We start from the raw sequence: 24,095 nt of genomic DNA, 5'->3' as shown, positions 1-24,095 counted from the left end.
ATCTGTCATCAGCCAGGAGAAGAGGGCCCAGGCAGATGCATCACAGTTCCCTCAATGTCTACACAAGCCACCATTATAAAGGCTTTAGGTGTATCCATTCATACGTCGTTACTCCATTTGAACCCCGCTAGATGATTGCTTTTATTAGCAGTGTTTTAATATGTATGGTTAGGCTCTCATTTCCTCAGGAGTTAAGCCTGTAGCGAGGATAGATCTGTTTTTACTCAGTGCTAGATGAAGAGGCCTAATTGAGGCACTCAAGGAGTACTGAGCGGATCTTAGCTTTCCACAGACACACACTCTTACATCCTGCCACTCAAATCCAGCAGGAATTCAATTACCAAGCCCCCTTTTACTGGGTCCACTGTATTTCTATGGAGCCATAACCATAATCACGCCACTGGCATTAATTGGCCAGTAATTGCGGAGTCTCTGCACCTGTGCGATGCTAAATTGTGTGCACTGTGCTGGCACAATGACCCATAATTTTTGGTTCGTTTCTCTTTTTTTATTTTTTTTATTCTCCCTCATGTCGGATTTCCCGGGACAAAGCTAGTCTAATAAAATAGTTTGTTAAAGGGAATTTGATTTGTTGAGCCTGTGCCTGCATTAAATGCTAAATAAAGAGTCAAATCATTTTCTATATCATGTTTGTACATAATGTGATATTATCTCATGTAAGTCTATAGTTTCATCTTCACCTCACAAATCTAGGCAAAAAGATTTCCCTAACCGTTAGATAGCTTAGTTGGTGTAAGTTATAATTGTGGTCATTTTAATACAGAGAAAGTTCTTAGGCTACCTGGCTAATTTTCTCCAAGGTCAGACCTTCTATAGATGCCCATTTTTCTGCAAATCATTACCATTTAATTTACATGGACATAATGATACAGTACCTTCAGAAAGTATTCACATCCCTTTACTTTTTCCACATTTTGTGTTGCAGCTTGAATTGAAAATTGATTAAACTGAGATTTGTCACTGGCCTACACACAATATCAAAGTGGAATTTTGTATTTAGACATTTTTACAAATTAATTAAATATGCAATGTCTTGAGTCAATAAGTATTCAACCCCTTTGTTATGGCAAGCCTAAATAACTTCAGGACTAAATATTTTAAAGACTGAGCTATAATTGCTGCCAAAGGTGATTTTTTTTTTTAACATGTATTGACTCAGGGGGTTGAATACTTATCTAATCAAGATATTAGTGTTTTTATTTTTCATAAATATTTTACAAATGAGAGAATTTCTCTTCTACTTTGACATGAAGAGTATTTTGTGTCGATGTAATATTTTTTAATAAAAGATAATTTAATACATTTTAATCTCGCTTTGGAACAACAAAATGTGGAAAAAGTGGTGTGAATACTTTGAAGGCACTGTATTAACTAATTATAATTTCTCAGTTAAGATAATTCATTTCTTTATTAAAAAGTATCCACCCACACATTTGAACCCTAGTTTAGGTTGTCATACCTGTTGTGTTCTGTTCCCCACAGAGTTCTCTAGGCCATGTTCACACTCAGTTCCTGCTGCTTCTAGAGTCTCTGGCTGAGTTTTGGGCGGTTCTAGATGAGATCGATGAAAAGACCTGGGTTCTAGAGCCAGAGAAACCCAGCAGAGCCGACACCATGAGGAGGATCGCCATCGGTAACGCACACAGACATGCAAACTCACTAACTAGAGACCTCTATAGGCCATAATTAACCCTCATGCACACTGAACTAAACAACAGACCTCTACTGCTACTACCTATATACACTCACTTTTATCATTGCTTCCTTTGTGTTGTGGTCAGCTATTCCTTGTCTCCAAACACTGATTAACTATGTCTGCAGCAAATAACGTGTCCATAAAAGTGGAGGTTGACACGCGACACCCAAAGATGTTGCCAGAGTGCTGCCTGCTTGGAGCAGAGCATGGTAGGTAAAAGACTGTATACTTATGGTTGTTCCTTTTTTCTAATCTTTTTTTATCAATAATGTATATGAAATGTGTACCCTATATTAAATGGTGGCACACTTGCCATGTTTCAAATGTTTTTTTTAAATGCATCCTCCAGTCTATTAACTGATCTGACTAAATTTTATAAGCACATACAGTTTTGAGGAAACCTGGTTTCCACCTACCCTTATTCTATCATATCTGTAATCACAGACAAAGGAAATATGTATTATTTTGGGGGGCGCATTCTGGGTCCTGATGAATGTGGACTACCTAACAAAGTTTTTACAACATAATCAGGCTTTTGATTTGGTACAAGTAGGAACGGACCAAACAAGGTCGAGTTTGTTCTATTTAAGTCCCAACAATTGTTTCTTTAAATCCAAGGTCATGCTTGGCCAACAGTGCCACACAGAACTCATTGTTGGTTGCCTAGCAATGCTATTAAACACACACTGCTGTCGCCAAGACTGAGGCAGGCAGCGACCCTCAAATAGATGGGGTCACGCAGAAATATTGCTTTTTGCATTTAAGAATAACAAACAACAGAATGCAATGATGGCTGTACACAAAGACGAGGCTCATGGGGTGGAACGGACTAGAGCAGAGCGTTTATGTCGAAGTTATTGGAATATTTCCTCTTTGCCTGACTCTGTCATCACATATGAAGAGCTGTTTGTAAGAGCCTGTGTGCTGCATCCAGGAAAACACTTGACATCACCCCAAATTAGATTTGGGGTGATGTTTTCTGAAATGCATTGAAAAGCACAAAAACGACTTAAATCCCCCTGCAAGTGTTGTGTATCTCTAAACCTCTCTTTTTACAATGTCCATTTGGAATTCACAACTTAATTGTGTGGGTTATTTTCCCCTGCAGTGGTAACACCTTTGAGGAACAAGCTGAATGCCAACATGCATTTATGGTAAGTTAGGTAGTCAGTCATTTGGATAGTCTACTTATTGGTATTATATGTTCCATACAATGTGATTCTAAATGAAGTCTTCTATACCATTTCAACGTGATAGCCTTGGTCAACATTTCCTAGCTGGGAGAGATAAGACATATTGGTCATAATTGCAAACTCCTCTTCCCTCCGTCTCTCCCTCATTTGCATGTGTTTAATTAGTGTGTGAAGGAGCTGTTTTGTGTCTTTCAGGAACCCGGACTGCAGCATCTTGCAGAACCTCCGGGATGTTTTGGAGATAGAATTCCCATCACCTGCCACCCACGAAAAATCTGTACGTTGCATTTCCCTGTTTCAAACACCAAGCCCTCACAATTACCTCTGCCGAGCAATCGTGTGTAGAAATATATTTTTATTTCTGTTCTTTTTTGTTTGCTGGAGGTGGGTGTGCATCCCCTTTAATTGGGTTGTTTACAGATAAGATCATTAGAATAACAAAGATGGCAGAATCCTCGGCACTATCGAGATCGCTTTAATCACACCCCCATTTATCTCTTTTTTTGCCGCCGGATGGGTTGAAAGGGCGCCGTGTTTATCCACTGTCGCCACGGTGATTAATGCCTCAGCATCATTAACATTCCGAAGAGCAAAGTTTACTTTACCAGATGTTGAAATTGTACCTGCCATCCTCTTTTTAATGGATCGCTTGGAGAGAAAAAGGGCTTCTCGTTACATGAAAAGAAATATGCAAACAGAGAAAGGGAAGGGGGACACTGTTAGAGGGGATAGACAGGAAGAGAGCTACTATGTCTCCCTCCTGTAGAGTTTCAGTGCGGAGTGTGGGATCTGTTACGCCTACCGTCTGGAGTCGGCCATTCCTGATCAGGTGTGCAACGACCCTCGCTGCGGTCAACCCTTCCACCAGGCCTGTCTGTACGAGGTAAGGGACACGCACACAACTATCCTACCCAATCAGTAGGCATGTCTGTTTTACAAAACAACACTACACACAATATCCAGGATGAGACATGCATGAATTTAAAATCATTTGTTATAAATTCATACAAAAATGGGATGTGAAAGTTAAAAAAAAAAGCATCAAATTCATTTCAGGTGTTTGGCTTCTTTGCATTTATCAAATCTTACCACTACAGGCACAAGGAATTGGTCCACTTCAATTTCAGAGTAGTGTTTAGTTTGACTAGTTCTTGTTCGGTTTCTCTCCAGTGGTTGCGTGGACTACCTTCCAGTCGCCAGAGCTTCAACATAGTGTTTGGAGAGTGTCCCTACTGCAGCAAGGTATTTCAAGCCGCCATATGGCATTATTAATACTGACTTTACAGTAGATGTCCTTCATAAAAGGTCATAACATACACATTATATAGTATGTCATTCATAAAGTTTCAAAAGGTAATATAGAGCGCTGTTCATGCACAATAAGTACATTGAATATAGCAGGTCACATTAGTAGTGTGGAGGTACCATGTCCTTGGTTAGTATAGTATTATACAACAGTCACGCATATAAATCACACTAAGCCTATAGAAAATCCCCAGAGGTGCAGTTGCAAATCACAATCAAGTTTTTTTTTTTTTTTTGTAATTGATACAGTGAGCCTGTTGACATCTGCAAATAACATTTTCACTTTTGTTGTTTACAGCCCATCACAGTGAAGATGTCCACCCAGAAACCCTGAGAGCTGACTGAAGCCTGGGCATAGAGCTATATGGTTTAACATGAGCCTCAGCAAATCCACTCACATCTAATGTACATCATGTCATGACACTATAGCGAACTGGAGTAAGAGTTGGGGATGATGCAAACCTAAAATAGGCCTAAATAGAATAGGAAACAACAAAAAAGGATCAAAGAGTAGCAGGGAAACAGCACCAAGTCATCATTCAGGACCGTCAGCCAGAGTGAATAGAAAGGCCAGGGACAGGAATAAGAAGACCACTAAAGCACTACAGTACATTATGACATTACAGCCACTCTTCTGTTTGGGAGAAGGCTCTGCTCTCTGGTTGTGGTCTTTGTGTCTGTATTCCTCCCACTCGCCACGGTCATATATGTGGATGGGATTTTCCCAGTGGTCAGATTCTGGGGGATTGTGCTTCTGACTCTTACCCCCACACTGGTGATCATGGTTGAAGTTCTCTGAACCATCCTCTTTGTACAGATGTTTTTCCCAGTGTGTCTGACTGTGGTCCTCCCACTGGTCATCATGTGTTTGACCCAATTTACTTTTTGTAGGGGTTGTACTTTCTCTGGGGTGGGACAGTCTATGGTTGACTTGTGGTCTTGAGGTCACGGCAACTATTTTCCTGACGCGATGTTTGGTTTGTGTTGATGTTTTCTGTTAGGGGATAATTCACACATTTGCTTGGGTTTCTTCCATTGACCTGAACTTTTGTAACAGCCGTTAATGTGAAATTACAACAAAGGCAATTGAATGAAAAAAAATATATATATATAAAAAAAAAATGATTTATTTTGGGTTTGAACTTGCTTTGATAAAAACTTCTTTCATTATCAGTTGGGCATCAAAGTAAAGTAGCTGGTCATTTTGTCCATTCTTGTAAAACCAGTTTGACAACATAGTAAAATGCGGTGAATCCTGTCAATATTACACTACAAGCAGGACTTAGTGCCTTGGCCTCACCGCCTGTTCTGGCTGGGGCTTGGATTTGGGTGGTCCTCTGATGTATTGAGACGGCACAGGTCTGGGTCTCTCCATCTCTTCCTCGCTCTCGTCATCCTCCACACATACAGACTTTGGTTTGGACGACCCTCTAGCTCGTCCTGCTTTCTGTGGGGAAAAGATACAGGAAGACCGGATTGAAATTTCACGTGAAGCTAGCATGCACTAGTTTATGACAACATACTCCTCAACCTGGACATTTCTTGCTTGTGAATTCACTAACACCTTACCCCATGTTCTGACTGGGGGTTGAATACAGGTGGTCCTCTAATGTAGCGAGATGGTACAGGTTTGGGTCTCCCCTCTTCAATCTCCATCTTTTCTTCATCACTGTCATCGTCCACATATAGAGGCTTTGGTTTGGAGGCCCCTCTAGTTGCAGGTTTAGCCCTGCCCGCTTTCTGTGGGGAAAGGACACCGGAATAATTATTTCATGTGACGCAAACGAACTGAATGAAAACATACTTTTACTCCTGTTGTCAACACTTTAGAATAAAAGGGCATTTCCCCATGTGTGTCAATTACTGTACATTCCAATACATTTATTTTTAGGTCATATTGTACTAAAACCAGTTGCAACCAGCTCAGTAGTAAAGTTTAGTGAATCCCGTTTATAGCCAACACCTTTACGCCCTTGGGTGGTACAGGTTTAGGCCTCGCTTCATCCAACTCCATCTTCTCATCCTCTTCATCACTCTCCTCATCCTCCACAACTACGGGCTTTAGTTTGGATGAGCCTCTACCTCGGCCTGCTTTCTGTGAGGAAAGGATACAGGAAGAGGGGCTTAGTAAGAGGCTAGCATGCAACTGTTTCTGATAGAAACTTGCTTGATTCTCCATTGAACATGCTTTTAGATCTGAAGATGAAGCATTGTTCAGCTTCCTTTGAATGATGAAGATAAATACGTGAGTCCATACGGGACAAACGATGGGACACGACTAACTACCAATTGGATATCACGAAATTGGGGAGAAAAAAGGAGTAAATAACAATAGAGGAGTAGGACAGACACTGAAAGCAGCCTTTCCGTGACCCCTATTAATTCAACTGACATTTACTCACTTTCCAAACCTCCAAAAATTGACTTCTATTTGACTACAGATCCAACTGCCCAGCAGTTCAGCATGGAAATTAGAGAGAAAATTAGAACAATTATGGCTGCTGATCCTCTGCCCCTGTAAAGTGTGTGTAAAGTGTGTGTCATCAATCGCCTCAAATTGGGCTGTTTTGGCCATCTGTGGGTCAAGTTAGTCGCCATTGGAGGCTCAAGTGATTCCGGTAAATTCCAGAAAATCACCACCTCTCCGCTCCAGAGCCTCTTGAGGGGGACGACGTGTGCCTCCGTGGGGGTCTTGGGGCAAGTTGACCCCCTTTACTGCGGTCAAGATCCCCGCCAGGCATTTAGAGAAGAAAATGTGATTCACCTCTACACCGCTATGCAAAGAGCCAGAGAGATGTGACATATTTGGTACAGTCCAATTGAAATGCACATATTTGATGAGAAATACTTTCTGCAGTGTACGTGTGTTGTAAATAAAGACCTGGATTTGTATGGGATCTGTGGCTGAGGCTGTCGGTGTGTGTAAATCTCCCACACTGCACTGGGGCTCCCGACAGACACCTCACCTCACCCAGAGGGTTATAAATCAGAGTATAAACAATGAACATGAAGTGAGTCTAGCCATCTGGTCTCCATTACACTCCCCTGACCTGCACTTTACCCTATCCAGCTATATTTGATACTCAACAAAAATATCAACACAACATGTTGGTCCCATGTTTCATGAGCTGAAATAAAAGATCCCAGAAATGTTCCACACATGGCTTATTTCTCTCAATTGTTTACATTCCGGTTAGTGAGGATTTCTCATTGCCAAGACAATCCATCCTGACAGGTGTGGCATATCAAGAAGCTCATTAAAACAGCATGACACACACAATTATGACATCCCTTCAAATTAGTGGATGCAACTATTTCAGCCACACCCATTGCTGACAGTTGTATAAAAATAAATGTAAAAAAAAAAAAAAATCGAGCAAAGTGGCAACGTCTAGGAACAACAACGGCTCAGCTGTGAAGTGGAGGCCACACAAGCTAACAGAACGGGACCGCCGAGTGCTGAAGCACGTATCGCGTAAAAATCGTCTGCCCTCGGTTGCAACACTCACTACCGAGTTCCAAACCACCTCTGGAAGCAACGTCAGCACAAGACCGGTTTGTCGGAAGCTTCATGAAATGGTGAAATGACTGAGCTCACCATGCGCAATGTCAAGTGTCGGCTGGAGTGGTGTAAATTGGATTCTGGAGTAGTGAAAACGCGTTCTCTGGAGTGATGTCCGACGGACGAATCTGGGTTTGGCAGATGCCAGGAGAACGCCACCTGCCTGAATGCAGTGCCAACTGTAAAGTTTGGTGGAGGGGCAATAATGGTCTGGGGCTTTTTTTTCAAGGTTTGGGCTAGGCCCCTTAGTTTCAGTGAAGATAAATCTTAATGCTACAGCATACAATGACATTCTAGACGAGTCTGTGCTTACAACATTGTGGCAACAGTTTGGAGAAGGCCCTTACCTGTTTCTGCATGAAAATGTCCCCATGCACAAAGCGAGGTCCATACAGAAAAAGGTTTTTGAGATCGGTGTGGAAGAACTTGACTGGCCACAGAGCCCTGACCTCAACCCCATCGAACACCTTTAGGATGAATTGGAATGCTGACTGCGAGCCAGGCCTAATTGCCCAACATCAGTGCCCGACCTTACAAATACTCGTGGCTGAATGGAAGCAAGTCCCCGCAGAAATGTTCCTACATCTAGTGGAAAGCTTTCCCAGAAGAGCCTATTTAGCCAACATTTGTGAGTAGATCTGGATGTGTGCGAATGATTGACAGATTCATTAACCTCTATGGGCTAGGTGGGACGCTTGCACCTACTCAACAGCCAGTGGAATCCCGTGGCGCGATATTCAAATACCTTAGAAATGCTATTACTTCAATTTCTCAAACATATGACTATTTTACACCATTTTAAAGACAAGACTCTCGTTAATCTAACCACACTATCCGATTTCAAAAAAGCTTTACAACGAAAGCAAAACATTAGATTATGTCAGCAGAGTACCCAGCCAGAAATAATCAGACACCCATTTTTCAAGCTAGCATATAATGTCACAAAAACCAAAACCACAGCTAAATGCAGCACTAACCTTTGATGACACTCCTAGGACATTATGTTATACAATACATGCATGTTTTGTTCAATCAAGTTCATATTTATATCAAAAACCAGCTTTTTACATTAGCATGTGACTAGCATTCCCACCGAACACTTCCGGTGAATTTACTAAATTACTCACGATAAACGTTCACAAAAAATAATTATGTTTTAAGAATTATAGATACAGAACTCCTTTATGCAATCGCTATGTCCGATTTATTTTAAAATAGCTTTTCGGTGAAAGTACATTTTGCAATATTCTGAGTAGATAGCCCGGCCATCACAGGCTAGCTATTTTGACACACACCAAGTGTGGTACTCACCAAACTCATATTTACTATAAGAAAAATTGGATTACCTTTGCTATTCTTCGTCAGAATGCACTCCCAGGACTTCTACTTCAATAACAAATGTTGGTTTGGTTCCAAATAATCCATAGTTATATCCAAATAGCGGCGTTTTGTTCATGCGTTCAAGACACTATCCGAAGGGTAAAGGGTGACGCGCCCGACGCGTTTCGTGACAATTTTTTTTGAAATATTCCATTACCGTACTTCGAAGCATGTCAAACGCCGTTTAAAATCAATTTTTATGCGATTTTTCTCGTAAAAAAGCGATAATATTCCGACCGGGAGTCGTTGTTTTCGTTCAAAGAGAGAGAAAGTAAACATGGTGGAGCCTCGTGCACGAGCGCCCCAGTCTCCTTGTTCTCAGATCAACCACTATCCAAATGCGCTACTGTTTTTCAGCCATGGCCTGCAAAGTCATCATTCAATGTTCTGGCGCCTTCTGAGAGCCTATGGGAGCGTTAGAAAATGTCACGTTATGCCAGAGATCCCCTGTTTTGGATAGAGATGATCAAGAAGGCCAAGAAATAGTCAGAGAGAGCGCTTCCTGTTTGGAATCTTCTCAGGTTTTGGCCTGCCAAATGAGTTCTGTTATACTCACAGACACCATTCAAACAGTTTTAGAAACTTTAGGGTGTTTTCTATCCAAATCAAACAATTATATGCATATTCTAGTTACTGGGCAGGAGTAGTAACCAGATTAAATCGGGTACATTTTTATCCGGCTGTGCAAATACTGCCCCCTATCCCCAACAGGTTAATAGATGTACATTAGGCAGTGGTGTAAAGCTCGCCGCTGCCAATAGGCAGTTTTCTGAGCAAGGTAATCTCTCAGGTACTCTCACCTTGCCCCTGTCTGGCCAATCAGACCCTCTGGTGGAGGAACCCCCTGACATTGCTCCTTGTGGCACAGACAGGTCCAGCCTTCCCTGGCCTCCGCTCGCTCTCGGTCCCCCCTCAGACAGCAGCTCTCTCAGCCTCTGGTAGTCCGGACGATCCTTATACTCCAGAGCTTTGACACTGAGCAGGAAACTGGCCAACTCATCTGGGAGAGGAAGAGGGACAAAAGAGAGAGAAAATGCGCAATAGTCCCACTCCGACATATGTGATGTTTTATAAACACTGGTTATGTGCCGTGTGATCTGCGTGTTTCAGTACTCAAAAAGTCACCCCTTACTGCAACTAACATGTCCAGCTACCTAGTGTACCCACACACACACACACACTGGTTGAGTGTATCACACTCATATACAATAGGGTTGATGCATGTCCTGGGCCTTATCTGTGGCGACCAGCCCGGCCCTGCCTCTGGAGGAGGTGCAGAGAATCATCCCAGTCAATCACCACCATACATCACATAGCCCTAACCTCAGAGACGTGACCTCTGTTTACAGTACCAGAGATAACACTGGAGTCTCTAAGACATCTCTCTAGGATGGATAATGGAGTTGTGGGAACATATTTTAAAACCCCCTCCAAAAAAGATGTTTCATTCCCATCTGGGACAAAGTGGTGTGACTCTGGAGTCTGACTACTGGACAAGTACTGACTAGTACGGAGGCCCTCTCACTCACCTGTGCAAGCTCCACCCACAGACAGCTCCTGCACCGAGCCAGGTAGATTACCCATGAGTCTGGAAAGAGAAACGGGCATGAAATAGAGGGGGAGAGAGAAACAAGGGTTTAACTTAAAGACAACACATACTAAGGACAAAGGTTTTGAAGGGTCTGTCCTATATCCAAGAGCTATACTTTTGGTCAATTAGTGTGTGGACACAGGTTTGAACATCTCATTCTAAAATCATGGGCATTAATATGGAGATGGTCCCCCCTTTGCTGCTATAACAGCCTCCACTCTTCTGGGAAGGCGTTCCACTAGATGTTGGAACATTGCTGCGGGGACTTGCTTCCATTCAGCCACACGAGCATTAGTGAGGTTGGGCACTGATATTGGGTGATTAGGCCTGGCTTACTGTCGGCGTTCCAATTCATCCCAAAGGTGTTCCATGGTGTTGAGGTCAGGGCTCTGTGCAGGCCAGTCAAGTTCTTCCACACCGATCTCGACAAACCATTTCTGTATGGACCCCGCTTTGTGCACAGGGGCATTGTCATGCTGAAACAGAAAATGTCCTTCCCCAAACTGTTGTCACAAAGTTGGAAGCCCAGAATCATCGGGAATGTCATTATATGCTGTAGCGTTAAGATTTCCCTTCACTGGAACTAAGGGGCTTAGCCCAAACCTTGAAAAACAGCCCCAGATCATTATTCCTCCAGTTGGCACTATGCATTTGGGCAGGTAACATTCTCCTGGCATCTGCCAAACCCAGATTCGCCCGCCAGACGGTGAAGGGTGATTCATCAGTCCAGAGAACGGGTTTGCACTGCTCCAGAGTCCAATGGCGGCGAGCTTTACACCACTCCAGCCGACACTTAGCATTACGCATGGTGATCTTAGGCTTGTGTGCGGTTGTTCGGCCGTGAAAACCCATTTCACGAAGCTCCCGACGAACAGTTCTTGTGCTGACGTTGCTTCCAGAGGCAGTTTGAAACTCGGTAGTGTGTTGCAACCGAGGACATGATTTTTACGTGCTATGCGCTTCAGCACTCGGCGGTCCCGTTCTGTGAGCTTGTGTGCCCTACCACTTTGCGGCTGAGCCGTTGTTGCTCCTAGACGTTTATACTTCACAAGAACTACACTTACAGTTGACCAGGGCAGACATTTTACGAACTGACTTGTTATAAAAAAGGTGGCATCCTATGACGGTGCCACATTGAAAGTCACAGCTCTTTAGTAAGGCCATTCTGTTTGTCTATGGAGATTGCATGGCTGTGTTCTCGATGTTGATACTTGTGTGTGTGTGTATATATATATATAGTGTATGTGGACAGGTGTATAAGAAAGCTCAGGAAATATATATTTTGGGACACATTTAACCCCTTATTTTTTTCAACACAAAACTAACTCCATATTTTATTTTTAACTGGTACCGGGTTACCTTCAGACAAGTCACGTGACAAACGCCACTGTAGCTCGGCCACCTTCCGCAGATGCGGAAGACCGACATATTGTAGGTGGATGTGGTGAATAGAGACGCGGGCCTTGCAAAACCCCCCCCAAAAAACATCTCTCTAGCTTAAAACTGACCGATTTTGATGGGGATTTAACACTAATAAGGATCAATAGGAAGATGGAGAGGGATCCAGAGAGAGGGTGGTCTTGACCTGGTCTTGGCCTCTTGGACCTGTATAGGGTTCTTGAGCACAGAGTCCCAGGGCAGCGCCCCACACAGCCAGTGGAGCAGACAGAAGCCCAACACCTCCAGGTCTCCACGTCTAGATGGAGCTACACAGAGACAGAGAAGAAGATGATCAGAACCTGGTTTGGGAGGATAGAAACAGCTTTGATTGAGGGGCTGTGTTCAGAGGTAAAACAGTATGCAAAGAGAGGGTAAAGAGGATTACAATTATGGAGGGAGTGTTAGTCTTTCAACTTTTCCTGTGCTCTGCAGACAGACAGGGCTTTGAGGGGAGGGCTGACATTTTAGGTCAGTTTTCCTTCTTTGGCCTGTTCCAGGAAACTGGATCCTTGTGGCCTCTGACATGATTCAGACACCCGCTGCCCAGCCTAAAACACACACACTCGATTGCTCAAACACCCCCCTCTCTTAGGCAGTAAAACACACACAGATATCAACGCTCAAATCAATACCACAGGTTACAGAAGTCGACAGGGTGCTGTGCACTGGGGAGATATCTAAATACTAAATACTGATGATGGCTAGACATTAACCTCTAGACTTGCCTCGTTGTAAACAATGCCTTCCATCTAGTTTTAATACAAGGAAGTGAACAAACACTGCACTGAGCCAGTGTCTTTATGAAAAACTGTGGGGAGTTCATCAATACGTCTGGATTGAGTGCATGTGAGGGGTCGAGCCCGAGGAGTTTTAGCAGCTCAATACTGTAACGGCCGTGCGTCTCCGGAGAAATTACCCATCGACTGGCTTCGTCAGAAGGAGAAATCTCGAGCCAGATCCATGGCTAGCATTGATCCCAGACAGTGTTCCCAATTAAATAGGCTTCTGCCACAGTGGCTGCCAGGCAGTGGCACCCAGCAGGACAGCACTACTGGCTAGCCTTGAGACAGACAACAGGGGTAGGTTGGTTGGTTGGTTGCCACTGCCTCCGTTGTTGCCTTCAACATTTTTGTGATTAAGCCGCTTGTTTAAGTAATTTACTGAATCAATTATCTAAAGAGTGGAAGGTGTAAAGTACTTAAGTGTATAGGTCAGCATTACAGTATATTTGTTGCTGCCACTTCTAATTAAGCCATTGTTGTAAACAATTATATAAAGCCTCATTGATACTGAGAGGCAGATAAGAGGGAATAAAGATGAAAAACACAAGTGACACCAGCACTCAAAAACTACACCAACTCCCACAGCCACAAAATAGATTAACAATTAAAAAGATCAACAACTACGTTAAGCACCAGTGGCGTGCTTTGACCATATTGTCCCTGTTCACAATAGCTTTTCCTTTGCTGTTTGGTCGTGTATTTATGAATCTTTCCCTAATGAGACGGCAGCACACACACATACAGCTCTCTCACATGCAAGCATATGCATGAATGTGTGCACACACACGCGCATTCATGCGCGCGCACACACACACACACACGCGCGCTTGCGTACGCACACACAAACTTCAGAAGGTAAACCTCAGAGCCCCCACACCATCCAGGCTTGTCACAGAGTTGGGTGACAATGTTGTAGGTAGTTCTTTCCTATTGATGTTCAGATTTTCACTCTTAACCCGCTCTTTCGGAATCTCCATGTTCCAAAGCATCCCGCTCCAATAGGTGATAATTAGCTCAGAGTTCAGTGATGCATCACTCTGTTCCATCTCCACATCTACCCAGCGAGGGTGATGATAGGTAAGATGGGATCTTGAGCAAAAAGTAGTCTTGTTGCTCGTCAAAATCTGCATGCATCTCGATTGCCATTTGACCCAAAGAAACTCAAACTGCCTTACAACGTGGAGGTCAAGTAAGACCAGCCATCATATTTAGCCACCTGGAATATAATTCTGGTTTGTTTATCAACTGTAGACAAAAAAGGGAAACGTTACCTGATTGACTCATTCCAATAGTAGAGTACTGTAGGCCTAACAGAAGTTATTACATCAAAGGACAGATGATTATCAGTGGTTAGAAGCAAAAACACATACCAGACAGTTTTAGGTACACCACCCAGTTTACAAAAAAGAAAATTGATCGATCCTACAGTGAGTCACGTGACCGTGGCTTGCTATATAAAGCACTCACAGGCATTGAGGCATTCAGTTACTGTTGGGTTGAACGTTAGAGTGGGCAAAACAAGTGACCCAAGCAACTTTGAGCGTGTTACGATCTTCGGTGCCAGATCAAGTATCTCAGAAAAGGCCGGCCTCCTGGGCTTTTCACGCGAGACAGTGTCTAGGGTTTACAGAGACTGGTGCGACAAACAAACATCCAGTCAAATGTATTGGTCACATTCACATATTTAGCATTTGTTATTGCGGGTGTAGCAAAATGCTTGTGTTTCTAGCGCCAACAGTGCAGTAGCATCGAACAATTAACAACAATACACAAATCTAAAAGAATGGAATTAAGAAATATATAAATATTAAGACAATCAATGTCGGAGTGGCATTAACTAAATACAGTATGTAAACATTAAAGTGACTAGTGTTCCACTATTAAAGTGGCCAGTGATTTCACATCTATGTATATAGGGCAGCATACTTTAAGGTGCAGGGTTAAGTAGCCGGGAGGTAGCTGGCTATTTAACAGTCTGACGGCCTAGAGATAGATGTTTTTCAGTCTCTCAGTCCCAGCTTTGATGCACCTGTACTGGCCTCACCTTCTGGACGACAGCGGGGTGAACAGGCCATGGCTCGGGTGGTTGAGGTCCTTGATCTTTCTGGAATTCCTGTGACATTGGGTGCTGTAGGTTGTCCTGGAGGGCAGGCAGTGTGCCCCCGGTGATGTGTTGGGCAGACCATACCACCCTCAGGGAGTCCTGCGGTTGCGGGCTCTGAAGTTGCCATACCAGGCGGTGATACAGCCCGGCAGGATGTTGCGCCTCCCCCACACTGTCTGTGTAGGTGGACCATTTCAGTGTCAGTGATGTGTACGCCAAGGAACTTGAAGCTTTCCACCTTCTCCACTGCGGTCCTGTCACTGTGGATAGGGGCGTACTCCCTCTGCGGTTTCCTGAAGTCCACGATCAGCTCCTTTGTTTTATTGACATTGAGGGAGAGGTTATTTTCCTGGCACCACTCCACCAGGGCCCTCACCTCCTCCCTGTAGGCTGTCTCGTCATTGTTGGTAATCAGGCCTACGACTGTTGTGTTGTCTGAAAACTTGATGATTTAGTTGGAGGCGTGCATGGCCACGCAGTAATGGGTGAACAGGGAGTACACAGGAGGCGGCTGAGCACGCATCCTTGTGGGGCCCCAGTGTTGAGGATCAGCGAAGTGGAGGTGTTGTTTCCTACCTTCACCACCTGGGGGGGGTGGCCCGTCAGGAAGTCCAGGACCCAGTTGCACAGGGCGGGGTTCAGACCCAGGGCCTCAAGCTTAATGATGAGCTTGGAGGGTACTATGGTGTTGAATGCTGAGCTATAGTCAATGAACAGCATTCTTACATAGGTATTCCTCTTGTCCAGATGGGATTGGGCAGTGTGCATAGTGATGGCGATTGCATCGTCTGTGGACCTATTGGGGCGGTAAGTGAATTGAAGTGGATCTATGGTGACAGGTAAGGTGGAGGCGATATCATCCTTGACTAGTCTCTCAAAGCACTTCATGATGACAGAAGTGAGTGCTATGGGGTGATAGGAAAGGTATCTGAACTAAATGACTTTCTTGGGTACAGGAACAGTAGTGGACATCTTGAAGCAAGTGGGGACAGCAGACTTGGATAGGGAGAGATTGAATATGTCTGTAAACACTCCAGCCAGCTGGTCTGCACATGCTCTGAGGATGCGGCTAGGGATGCCGTCTGGGCCGGCAGCCTTGCAAGTGTTAACACGCTTAAATGTCTTACTCACGTCAGCCACAGAGAACAAGAGCCCACAGTCCTTGGGAGCGGGCCGCATCGTTGGCACTGTGTTATCCTCAAAGCGAGCGAAGAAGGTGTTTAGCTTCTCTGGGAGAAAAACGTCAGTAATCCGTGATTGTCTGTAGATCCTGCCATATACTTTGTCTGTCCACTTTGTACTGACGTTTTGCCTGTTTGATTGCCTTACATATAACTACACTGTATTTGACCATATTCCCAGTCACCTTGCCATGGTTAATGGTGGTGGTTCGCGCTTTCAGTTTTGCGCGAATGCTGCCATCTATCCACGGTTTCTGTTTTGGGTAGGTTTTAGTCATGGTAGGAAAAATATCCCCTATACACTTCCTGATGAACTAGGTCACCGAAGGGAGGGCCTTATAGGCATTTCCAAAAGGTGAATAGCAGTGATCTAGTGTTTTCCCTAAGCGAGTACTACAGTCAATGTGTTGATAGAACTTCGGTAGCGTTTGCCTCAAATTTGCTTTGTTAAAATCTCCAGCTACAATAAATGCTGCCTCAGAATATGTTGTTTCCAGTTTGCATAAAGTCCAGTGTAGTTTCTTGAGGGCTGTGACTATAACCAAAGATAATTCTCTTGGGAGGTAATACGGTCAGCATTTGATTGTATTCTAGGTCGGGTGAACAAAAGGACTTAAGTTTCTGTATATTATCACAATCACACCATGAAACATATACCCACACCTTTCTTCTTCCCGGAGGGTTCTTTATTCATGTATGCACGATGAACTGAGAACCGAGCTGGTTGTATGGACGGGGACAGTATATCCCGAGAGTGCCATGATACTCTTTCACAGAATGTTACAGTCCCTGATGTCTTTCTGGAAGGAGATCCTCACCCTGAGCTCCTCTACTTTATTGTCCAAAGACTGAACATTAGCGAGTAAAATACTCGGAAGCGGTGGATTGACTAGAAGTCCACTCCAAATACCTCTTCTCTACCGGCGCCGACTTGGAGCAGCCTCTGGGATAAGTTTGATTGCCCAGGGGCGTACAAACAAAGGATTCAAGTCAGGAAAGTCATATTCCTGGTTGTATTGCTGGTGAGATAACGCCGCTCTGATATCCAAAAGTTATTTCCAGCTGTATGTAATAACACAAAAACGTTCTGGGCTAATAATGTAAGAAATAACACCCAAAAAACAAAATACTGCAAAGTTGCTTAGGAGCCAGAAGCAGAGCGGCCATGTCTGTCGGCGTCATTACATTGACAGTCCCGTGGGCAAAAACAGCTCGTTGATGAGAGGTTGAAGGAGAACGGCAATCGTGCAAGTTAACAGGCAGGCCACAAACAGACAAATAACGGCACAGTACAACAGCGGTGTGCAGAATGGCATCTCGGACCACACAACTCGTCGATCCTTGTCACGGATGGGCTATTGCAGCAAATGACCACACTGGATTCCACTCCAATCAGCTAAGAAGCAGCTCCAGTGGGCACGCAATCACCAACACTGGACAATTGAGGAATGGAAAAACGTTGCCTGGAACAGGACAGCGAATTCAGTTTACTTGAGTGGCCTGCACAGTCACCAGACCTCAACCCAATAGAACATCTTAGGGATGGAACTGGCTGTACCACCATCCAATCTGCAACAATTGCGTGATGCCATCACGTCAGCATGGACCAACATCCCGTGGAACGTTTCCGACACCTTGTAGAATGCCCTGAAGAATTCAGGCTGTTCTAGAGGCAAAAGGGGGCAACCCGATACTAGATGGGTGTATGTAATAAACTGGCCAGTGAGTGTATATTTTCATCTTATACCTACTTTAGTTTGTAGAAGATTCATGACCCCTGAGCTATAGAAGCAAAGGATTGATTCACCTATACAACAGCTTCTACTGTTAAGCGAAGACCAAAAAGTTGGAATGAGGACCATATGCGACGACATACAGTATATGTGACATGAGAACAAATTGCACTAGATGACAGTGTGTGTGTACTTCTATGTAGGTCTGTAAAAGAACAGACCTGTGTTGAAACCAGTCCTGTGATTTAAATGTCATTCCTATCCAACCTCTTGTTAAATTAAATTCACAGCCATAGATCAACGACTCAGAACATGTTGAAGCATGTTCCGCCTGCCACATTTTAGCTTGTATGCAACTGTGAATTACAATACATGGGCCCAACATACACCTCTTGATTCAGAGAACCGAACATAAAAACACAAGCTCAGCATGTTTACCCCCACCACCCTCTTCGCTCTATAAAATATAAAAAATTGACGAGTTTGCCTTTATCAATAACGCTGACTAAGCATCTTGTCTGTTTACATTCATATGGACAGCACTGATAGAAACAGTGGCATGGCGATTAGGGAGTCTTCGCCACACTCGTCCAGCATATCGAACCCGGCACCATCCTCCGCTCTTAGCAAACAGAGGTTATCAGTGGCCAGTCCCACTCTAACCAAACATCAAAGCCTTAATTAATGGGGGATGAATACACGATGCAGGTTATGACTTTAGCTAATTAGGGGATTTTTTTTAATGGAGTCTGTGTTGGGGAATACGAGGCCGGGAGAATCAATGTCCAATAAAAAAGGACCATGTACGCAATTTGCCAGCTAATGTGTTCCCTACTGAGGGCGGTTTTATAGCAAGGAACGAAGGGGGGGGGTCACTTTATGCATTGATAAACAACTACACTGCCAACTGAAAGATACAGTAACGCAGTTAGTATACACAGCAAGATACATCCATACGAGATCATTGGCCATACAGTCAAGAAAAGTGAGCTCCATTGTCCACCAATTCTTGTATGTTTACCCAGAAACCTTGCCCTTTCACTACACAATAGTTGTTGCCACCTGAAACTATGAGTGTTCATATCAATGAAATCCCACTTTACCGACTCCATTGTGGGCATCTATGCTGGTGTACTCTATGGTTCCGTTGTGTCCCTTTTTTGGGTTATTTTTGTACTCTTTGTGTACGCCGTCTGGGCTGTACCTGTAGGACAGGCCGTAGTCAGCCAGGTACACCTGCAGTACAGGGAATAAACAGACAGTATGTGTAGATAACAGTCAGCCCACCTACAAGTAAAAAGCTTAACATATACATTGCTCAATGTTAACCTGTTAGGGCTAGGGGGCAGTATTTGCACGGCTGGATAATTTTTTTTTACCCGATTTAATCTGGTTACTAATCCTACCCAGTAACTAGAATATGCATATACTTATTATATATGGATAGAAAACACTCTAAAGTTTCTAAAACTGTTTGAATGGTGTCTGTGAGTATAACAGAACTCATTTGGCAGGCAAAACCCTGAGACATTTTCTGACAGGAAGTGGATACCTGATGTGTTGTATTACCTTTAAACCTATGCCATTGAAAAACACAGGGGCTGAGGAATATTTTGGAACTTCCTATTGCTTCCACTAGATGTCACCAGCCTTTACAAAGTGTTTTGAGTCTTCTGGAGGGAGATCTGACCGAACAAGAGCCATGGAACGATGATGGCCCATTAGACACCTGGCGCGCGAGTTCATGTTGGGTACCCTCGTTCCAATACGTTATAAAAGAGTATGCATTCGTCCACCTTGAATATTATTCATGTTCTGGTTAAAAAAGGCCCTAATGATTTATGCTATACAACGTTTGACATGTTTGAACGAACGTAAATATATTTTTTCCCCTCGTTCATGAAGTGAAGTCCGGCGGGCTTAGATCATGTGCTAACAAGACGGAGATTTTTGGACATAAATGATGAGCTTTTTTGAACAAAACTACATTCGTTATGGACCTGTGATACCTGGAAGTGACATCTGATGAAGAGAATCAAAGGTAATGGATTATTTACATAGTATTTTCGATTTTAGATCTCCCCAACATGGCGGCTAGTCTGTATCGCAACGCATATTTTTCTGGGCGCAGTGCTCAGATTATTGCAAAGTGTGATTTCCCAGTAAGGTTATTTTTAAATCTGGCAAGTTGATTGCGTTCAAGATATGTAAATCTATAATTCTTTAAATGACAATATAATATTTTACCAATGTTTTCTAATTTTAATTATTTAATTTGTGATGCTGACTTGACTGCCGGTTATTGGAGGGAAACAATTTCCTCAACATCAATGCCATAGTAAAACGCTGTTTTTGGATATAAATATGAACTTGATAGAACTAAAAATGCATGCATTGTCTAACATAATGTCCTAGGAGTGTCATCTGATGGAGATTGTAAAAGGTTAGTGCATCATTTTAGCTGGTTTTATGGTTTTGGTGACCCTGTCTTTGAATTGACAAAACATTACACACAACTCTTGTAAATGTACTGTCCTAACATACTCTAAATTTATGCTTTCGCCGTAAAACCTTTTTGAAATCGTAAAACGTGGTTCGATTAAGGAGATGTTTATCTTTCAAAGGGTGTAAAATAGTTGTATGTTTGAAAAATTTGAATTTTGACATTTATTTGGATTCAAATTTGCCGCTCTTGAAATGCACCTGCTGTTGATGGAGTGCACCACGGGGGGGACGCCTGCGTCCCACCTAGCCCATAGAGGTTAATATAGCTAGTAACGGTCTTCTACGTATGTTTTATACACAGTACAAGAAATGCCTTGAATACGCATGCCTACTGTTCTGAGACAGTGCTAGCGCTAACCTTGTCAGGGTCTGTGTGACCAAGCATCAGGTTGGCAGCCTTTATGTCTGCATGGACATACTCGTTGTCATGGATATACTCAAGCACATCCAGCTGTAGGAAGACAAAGAGAAGGTGAAATCTTCACATTCCATCTTGGAAGAGGATGTTTTATTATTATTGTGTTTATTTTTATATATATGTTTACTTTAGTTTATTTACTAAATATTTTCTTAACTCTATTTTCTTAAAACTGCATTGTTGGCTTGTAAGTAATGAAAGCATTTCACTGTAAGGTCTTGTATTCAGCACATGTGACGAATACAATTTGATTTGAACAGAGGGAGAGACTCACCAGAACACGTCCTAGCTGTAGTACTGTGTGCTTCTTCAGCTTGCCACCGTTTCTATCACACACCTTCTGCAGGTCACTGCCCAGGCGGTCCATCACCATGAACCTGTACCTGAATTGTAAATAAGAATTTGTTCTTAATTGAGTCACCTGGATAAAAACTGTACATGGTCAAGGATAAGAGGTAAAATCATCTCTGACACACTTCTCAACCACAAAGCAAGGGATTATTAATGAAGTATTAATGCCTTCATCATGATTACTACACCAGTGTAGTGGTTCCAGTAGTACCTGGTTCCGTTGTGTTCTGCCAGTCCTGATCCCCAGTATGCAGGGATCCCCAGAAAATCCAGCGCCTTGCTCCTCATCCACCTCTGCACTGAATCAACAGCAGACAGAATTACAAGGGCCAAAAATTGTATCTTACATACTATATTTAGGGAAAGGGAGATCAGTTGTCCAACTGGAATGTATTCAACTGAAACGTGTCTTCCACATTTAACCCAACCCCTCTGAATCAGAGAGGTGCGGGGGGCTGCCTTAATCGACATCCACGTCTTCAGTACCCTGCCTCGCTCAGGTACATACAGAACAATCGATTTCTACGTTGTCAGCTTGGGGATTCGATCCAGCAACCTTCCGGCTACTGGCCCAACGCTCTAACCACTAGGCTACCTGCCGCCCCTTTTTACAACGCATTTTCACTAGTGCAACGATTGCACCTATTATTTCTGTAGAAAAACAATAGACACAACAAGAGTGCAAAAACAGATATTTGCTCTTTTGCGTTTTTTTGTTTTATGAATTACTTGTTGCTGTCATTATTTACCTCCATGCCATTTTGTTTTATTCCCTCTGAAAGGTAGCAGGTGCACAACTGGTGCTGAGCAAATATGGCCAAGTGCCCAAGATACAATCCTAGAGGACCTAAGCCTTTGGTCTTAAAAGTGGTGCAACAAATTAGGATGTGATGTGGTTTTAATGACTGTGGATTCAGGTTGGGATGTCTGAACTGTTCACAAAAACACATATGACCACTTAAAGACAGAGGAAATAATCATGCACTTCTAAATCACAGACACAGAAACGCACAAAGTGAACAGGAAGCCTGTCTTGGAGTGCTGGCTGGCTCTCCACCAGACTGGCAGGTGGTCAGGGGCCCAGCAGAGGAGCAGGCATCATTATGTGGGATTGGGTCCCTCTCTATGAATTAAGACAAACAAGCAGGGAAGGGGCTAACTGCCACTGAGGTGCATGTTTGCTTTGGCTTATTAATTACACCAGGCAGCAGTCTTGGGCACTTCATCAGCCAAGTACACTCCCGCTGCACTGGGCCTGGCCGCTCATATAAGATGTAGCCTAAAATAGGTTTGGTTGTAACCATACAGTATGTAGCCTATGATGGACATAAGCTATGAACTCTTGGTCACATTTCTGCTACATCATGATGTTGACTGATTGAATTTGTTGATACTCACTGTTCTCAGGTTTAGCTGCCCTCTGATAGAACTTGAGCTCAGAAAACAGAGGCCCATTCTCATGGTACTCCTGCAGACAATGAAACAAGAGGGTCAAATATGAGGAAATGTGGAAATAGAAATGCTGAGAACTGTTGCATGTGACTGCCGTACAATTATAGGTTCCTCATTATACCTTCCCATATCCACGAAAAACCCAGTAAGCAGAGAGCAAGCGAGAGAGAAAGACAACGTGAAAGACAGTTTCACAGCAAATTATTGTGGTTAAGTCAAACTGTCAATCACATCTGGAGTTATCGCTGAACAAATGACAAAGCGTATACAGTGATGGAAATGCCCTGACTCACAACACAGCCATCCCTGTACTCACCACTTTAATCACAAAATGAGAGTCCTCCCCAACAGGCATTTCCATGTCCTGCGAAGCTGAAGGAAAAAAGGGAGAGAGAGAGAGAGAGAAAGGTATGAGATGGAAAAAAGGAGGGAGATATGGTGTGTGAGAGAAAAAGAAGAAAAAAACAGGGACACGGATAAATAAACTGTGATAAACATGACAGTAATTTGGCATCAATCAGATGTACTCCAGTTTGGTAATGCTGTTGGTAATGTTTTACACCCAAATCAGTGATTCCTGGTCAAATAAATTAGGATGTGTGTGTTTATTTGAGAATCAGTGATAACTTGATGGATTGACATACTAGTCTGGTTACTTACCTAGGTAGATCAATCCAAAGCCTCCTTGGCCAATAATTCTTCCCAGTTTCCATTGCTTCTTCTCAGTGTCGATCAGTGTAAACCCGTCTGGTAGGGGTGCAGGCAATGCTCGTTTCCTAGGAGGGGCCATAGGGCTTGCCAGCAATAGGAACCTATTTGGGGGTAAAAGAGAGTCAAATTAGTTGGCTGGCAATAGTAACTTATGGTACAGACTATTGACATGTGGTCAACAGATGCAACGACAGCCACCCAGCTAGCTTGCAAAGTAGCGTGCAGCTATATAGACCCGTAATAAATCCAGAAACAAAACTGAAAGTCAGTTAAATCTGGAAACTGGCCAGCAGATTGGCTAGCTACCTAGATAGCTACAGCAAACTAACAGACTATATCGAGTAAACGAGTTAGCTGTCCCTACATAGAACTAAATTAGCTAGCTAGCAAAACAATATATTCGATTCATTTGGCTCGGTGGCACTGCACAGTTCAGTGTCAATTTGTTCTTAGCAAGATACCTAACTAGATAGTTACTATCCAAAATGAAACATCTGGCGATACATTACCATTAAAGTTTGGATAACTTTCCGTGAAATGTACCAAAGATCTAGGAAGCGATGGCTCTGGATATTCAACCGCCAATGACTGCTATCTAGAGGCAGGACGATGACACAGCATGTGCCATACAGGTTCACAGTGCTGTCTGTCACCTTTAAAACGTCTGACC

At 43.3% G+C, this 24,095-nt stretch overlaps 2 protein-coding genes across 3 annotated transcripts in view; one reads left to right on the top strand and one right to left on the bottom strand.

Annotated features, from left to right (window-relative positions):
- Positions 1-7,374, top strand: part of fancl (FA complementation group L) — a 17,606-nt gene extending 10,232 nt beyond the window's left edge. For both annotated transcript variants that reach the window (XM_014154597.3, XM_014154595.3), the window contains 7 exons: positions 1,504-1,654; positions 1,843-1,926; positions 2,826-2,871; positions 3,106-3,187; positions 3,677-3,793; positions 4,081-4,152; positions 4,514-7,374. In XM_014154597.3, coding sequence (XP_014010072.1) covers positions 1,504-1,654; positions 1,843-1,926; positions 2,826-2,871; positions 3,106-3,187; positions 3,677-3,793; positions 4,081-4,152; positions 4,514-4,549 — 588 coding nt within the window. In that variant the 3' untranslated portion in view covers positions 4,550-7,374. The remainder of the gene's footprint in view (positions 1-1,503; positions 1,655-1,842; positions 1,927-2,825; positions 2,872-3,105; positions 3,188-3,676; positions 3,794-4,080; positions 4,153-4,513) is intronic.
- Positions 3,869-24,095, bottom strand: vrk2 (VRK serine/threonine kinase 2). Its single transcript, XM_014154591.3, has 15 exons — positions 23,935-24,095; positions 23,375-23,526; positions 23,031-23,086; positions 22,661-22,730; positions 21,474-21,561; positions 21,186-21,294; positions 20,852-20,944; positions 19,092-19,224; positions 12,334-12,454; positions 10,687-10,745; positions 9,958-10,157; positions 6,179-6,310; positions 5,785-5,955; positions 5,516-5,662; positions 3,869-5,209 (listed from the first exon to the last, which is right to left on the bottom strand). The coding sequence occupies exons 2-15, from the start codon at positions 23,502-23,504 to the stop codon at positions 4,751-4,753; spliced, it is 1,968 nt and encodes a 655-aa protein (XP_014010066.1). The 5' UTR covers positions 23,505-23,526; positions 23,935-24,095; the 3' UTR covers positions 3,869-4,750.

This window comes from Salmo salar, chromosome 18, assembly GCF_965601325.2.
Source record: "Salmo salar chromosome 18, fSalSal1, whole genome shotgun sequence".
Taxonomy (NCBI): domain Eukaryota; kingdom Metazoa; phylum Chordata; class Actinopteri; order Salmoniformes; family Salmonidae; genus Salmo; species Salmo salar.
The sequence above is the reverse complement of the archived record's forward strand: the minus strand, read 5'-3'. Positions and strand labels throughout refer to the sequence as shown.

What these genes read in the sequence shown, in the direction of transcription:
- vrk2 (XM_014154591.3), bottom strand. Translation starts at nt 23,504, where the DNA reads ATGGCCCCTCCTAGGAAACGAGCATTGCCTGCACCCCTACCAGACGGG. An exon ending in CTTTGGATTGATCTACCTAG is followed by an intron (nt 23,087 to 23,374) that starts GTAAGTAACCAG and finishes TTTTTCCTTCAG; the next exon opens with CTTCGCAGGACATGGAAATG. An exon ending in TACCACCCAAGGGCGTAAAG is followed by an intron (nt 5,956 to 6,178) that starts GTGTTGGCTATA and finishes CTTTCCCCACAG; the next exon opens with AAAGCGGGCAGGGCTAAACC.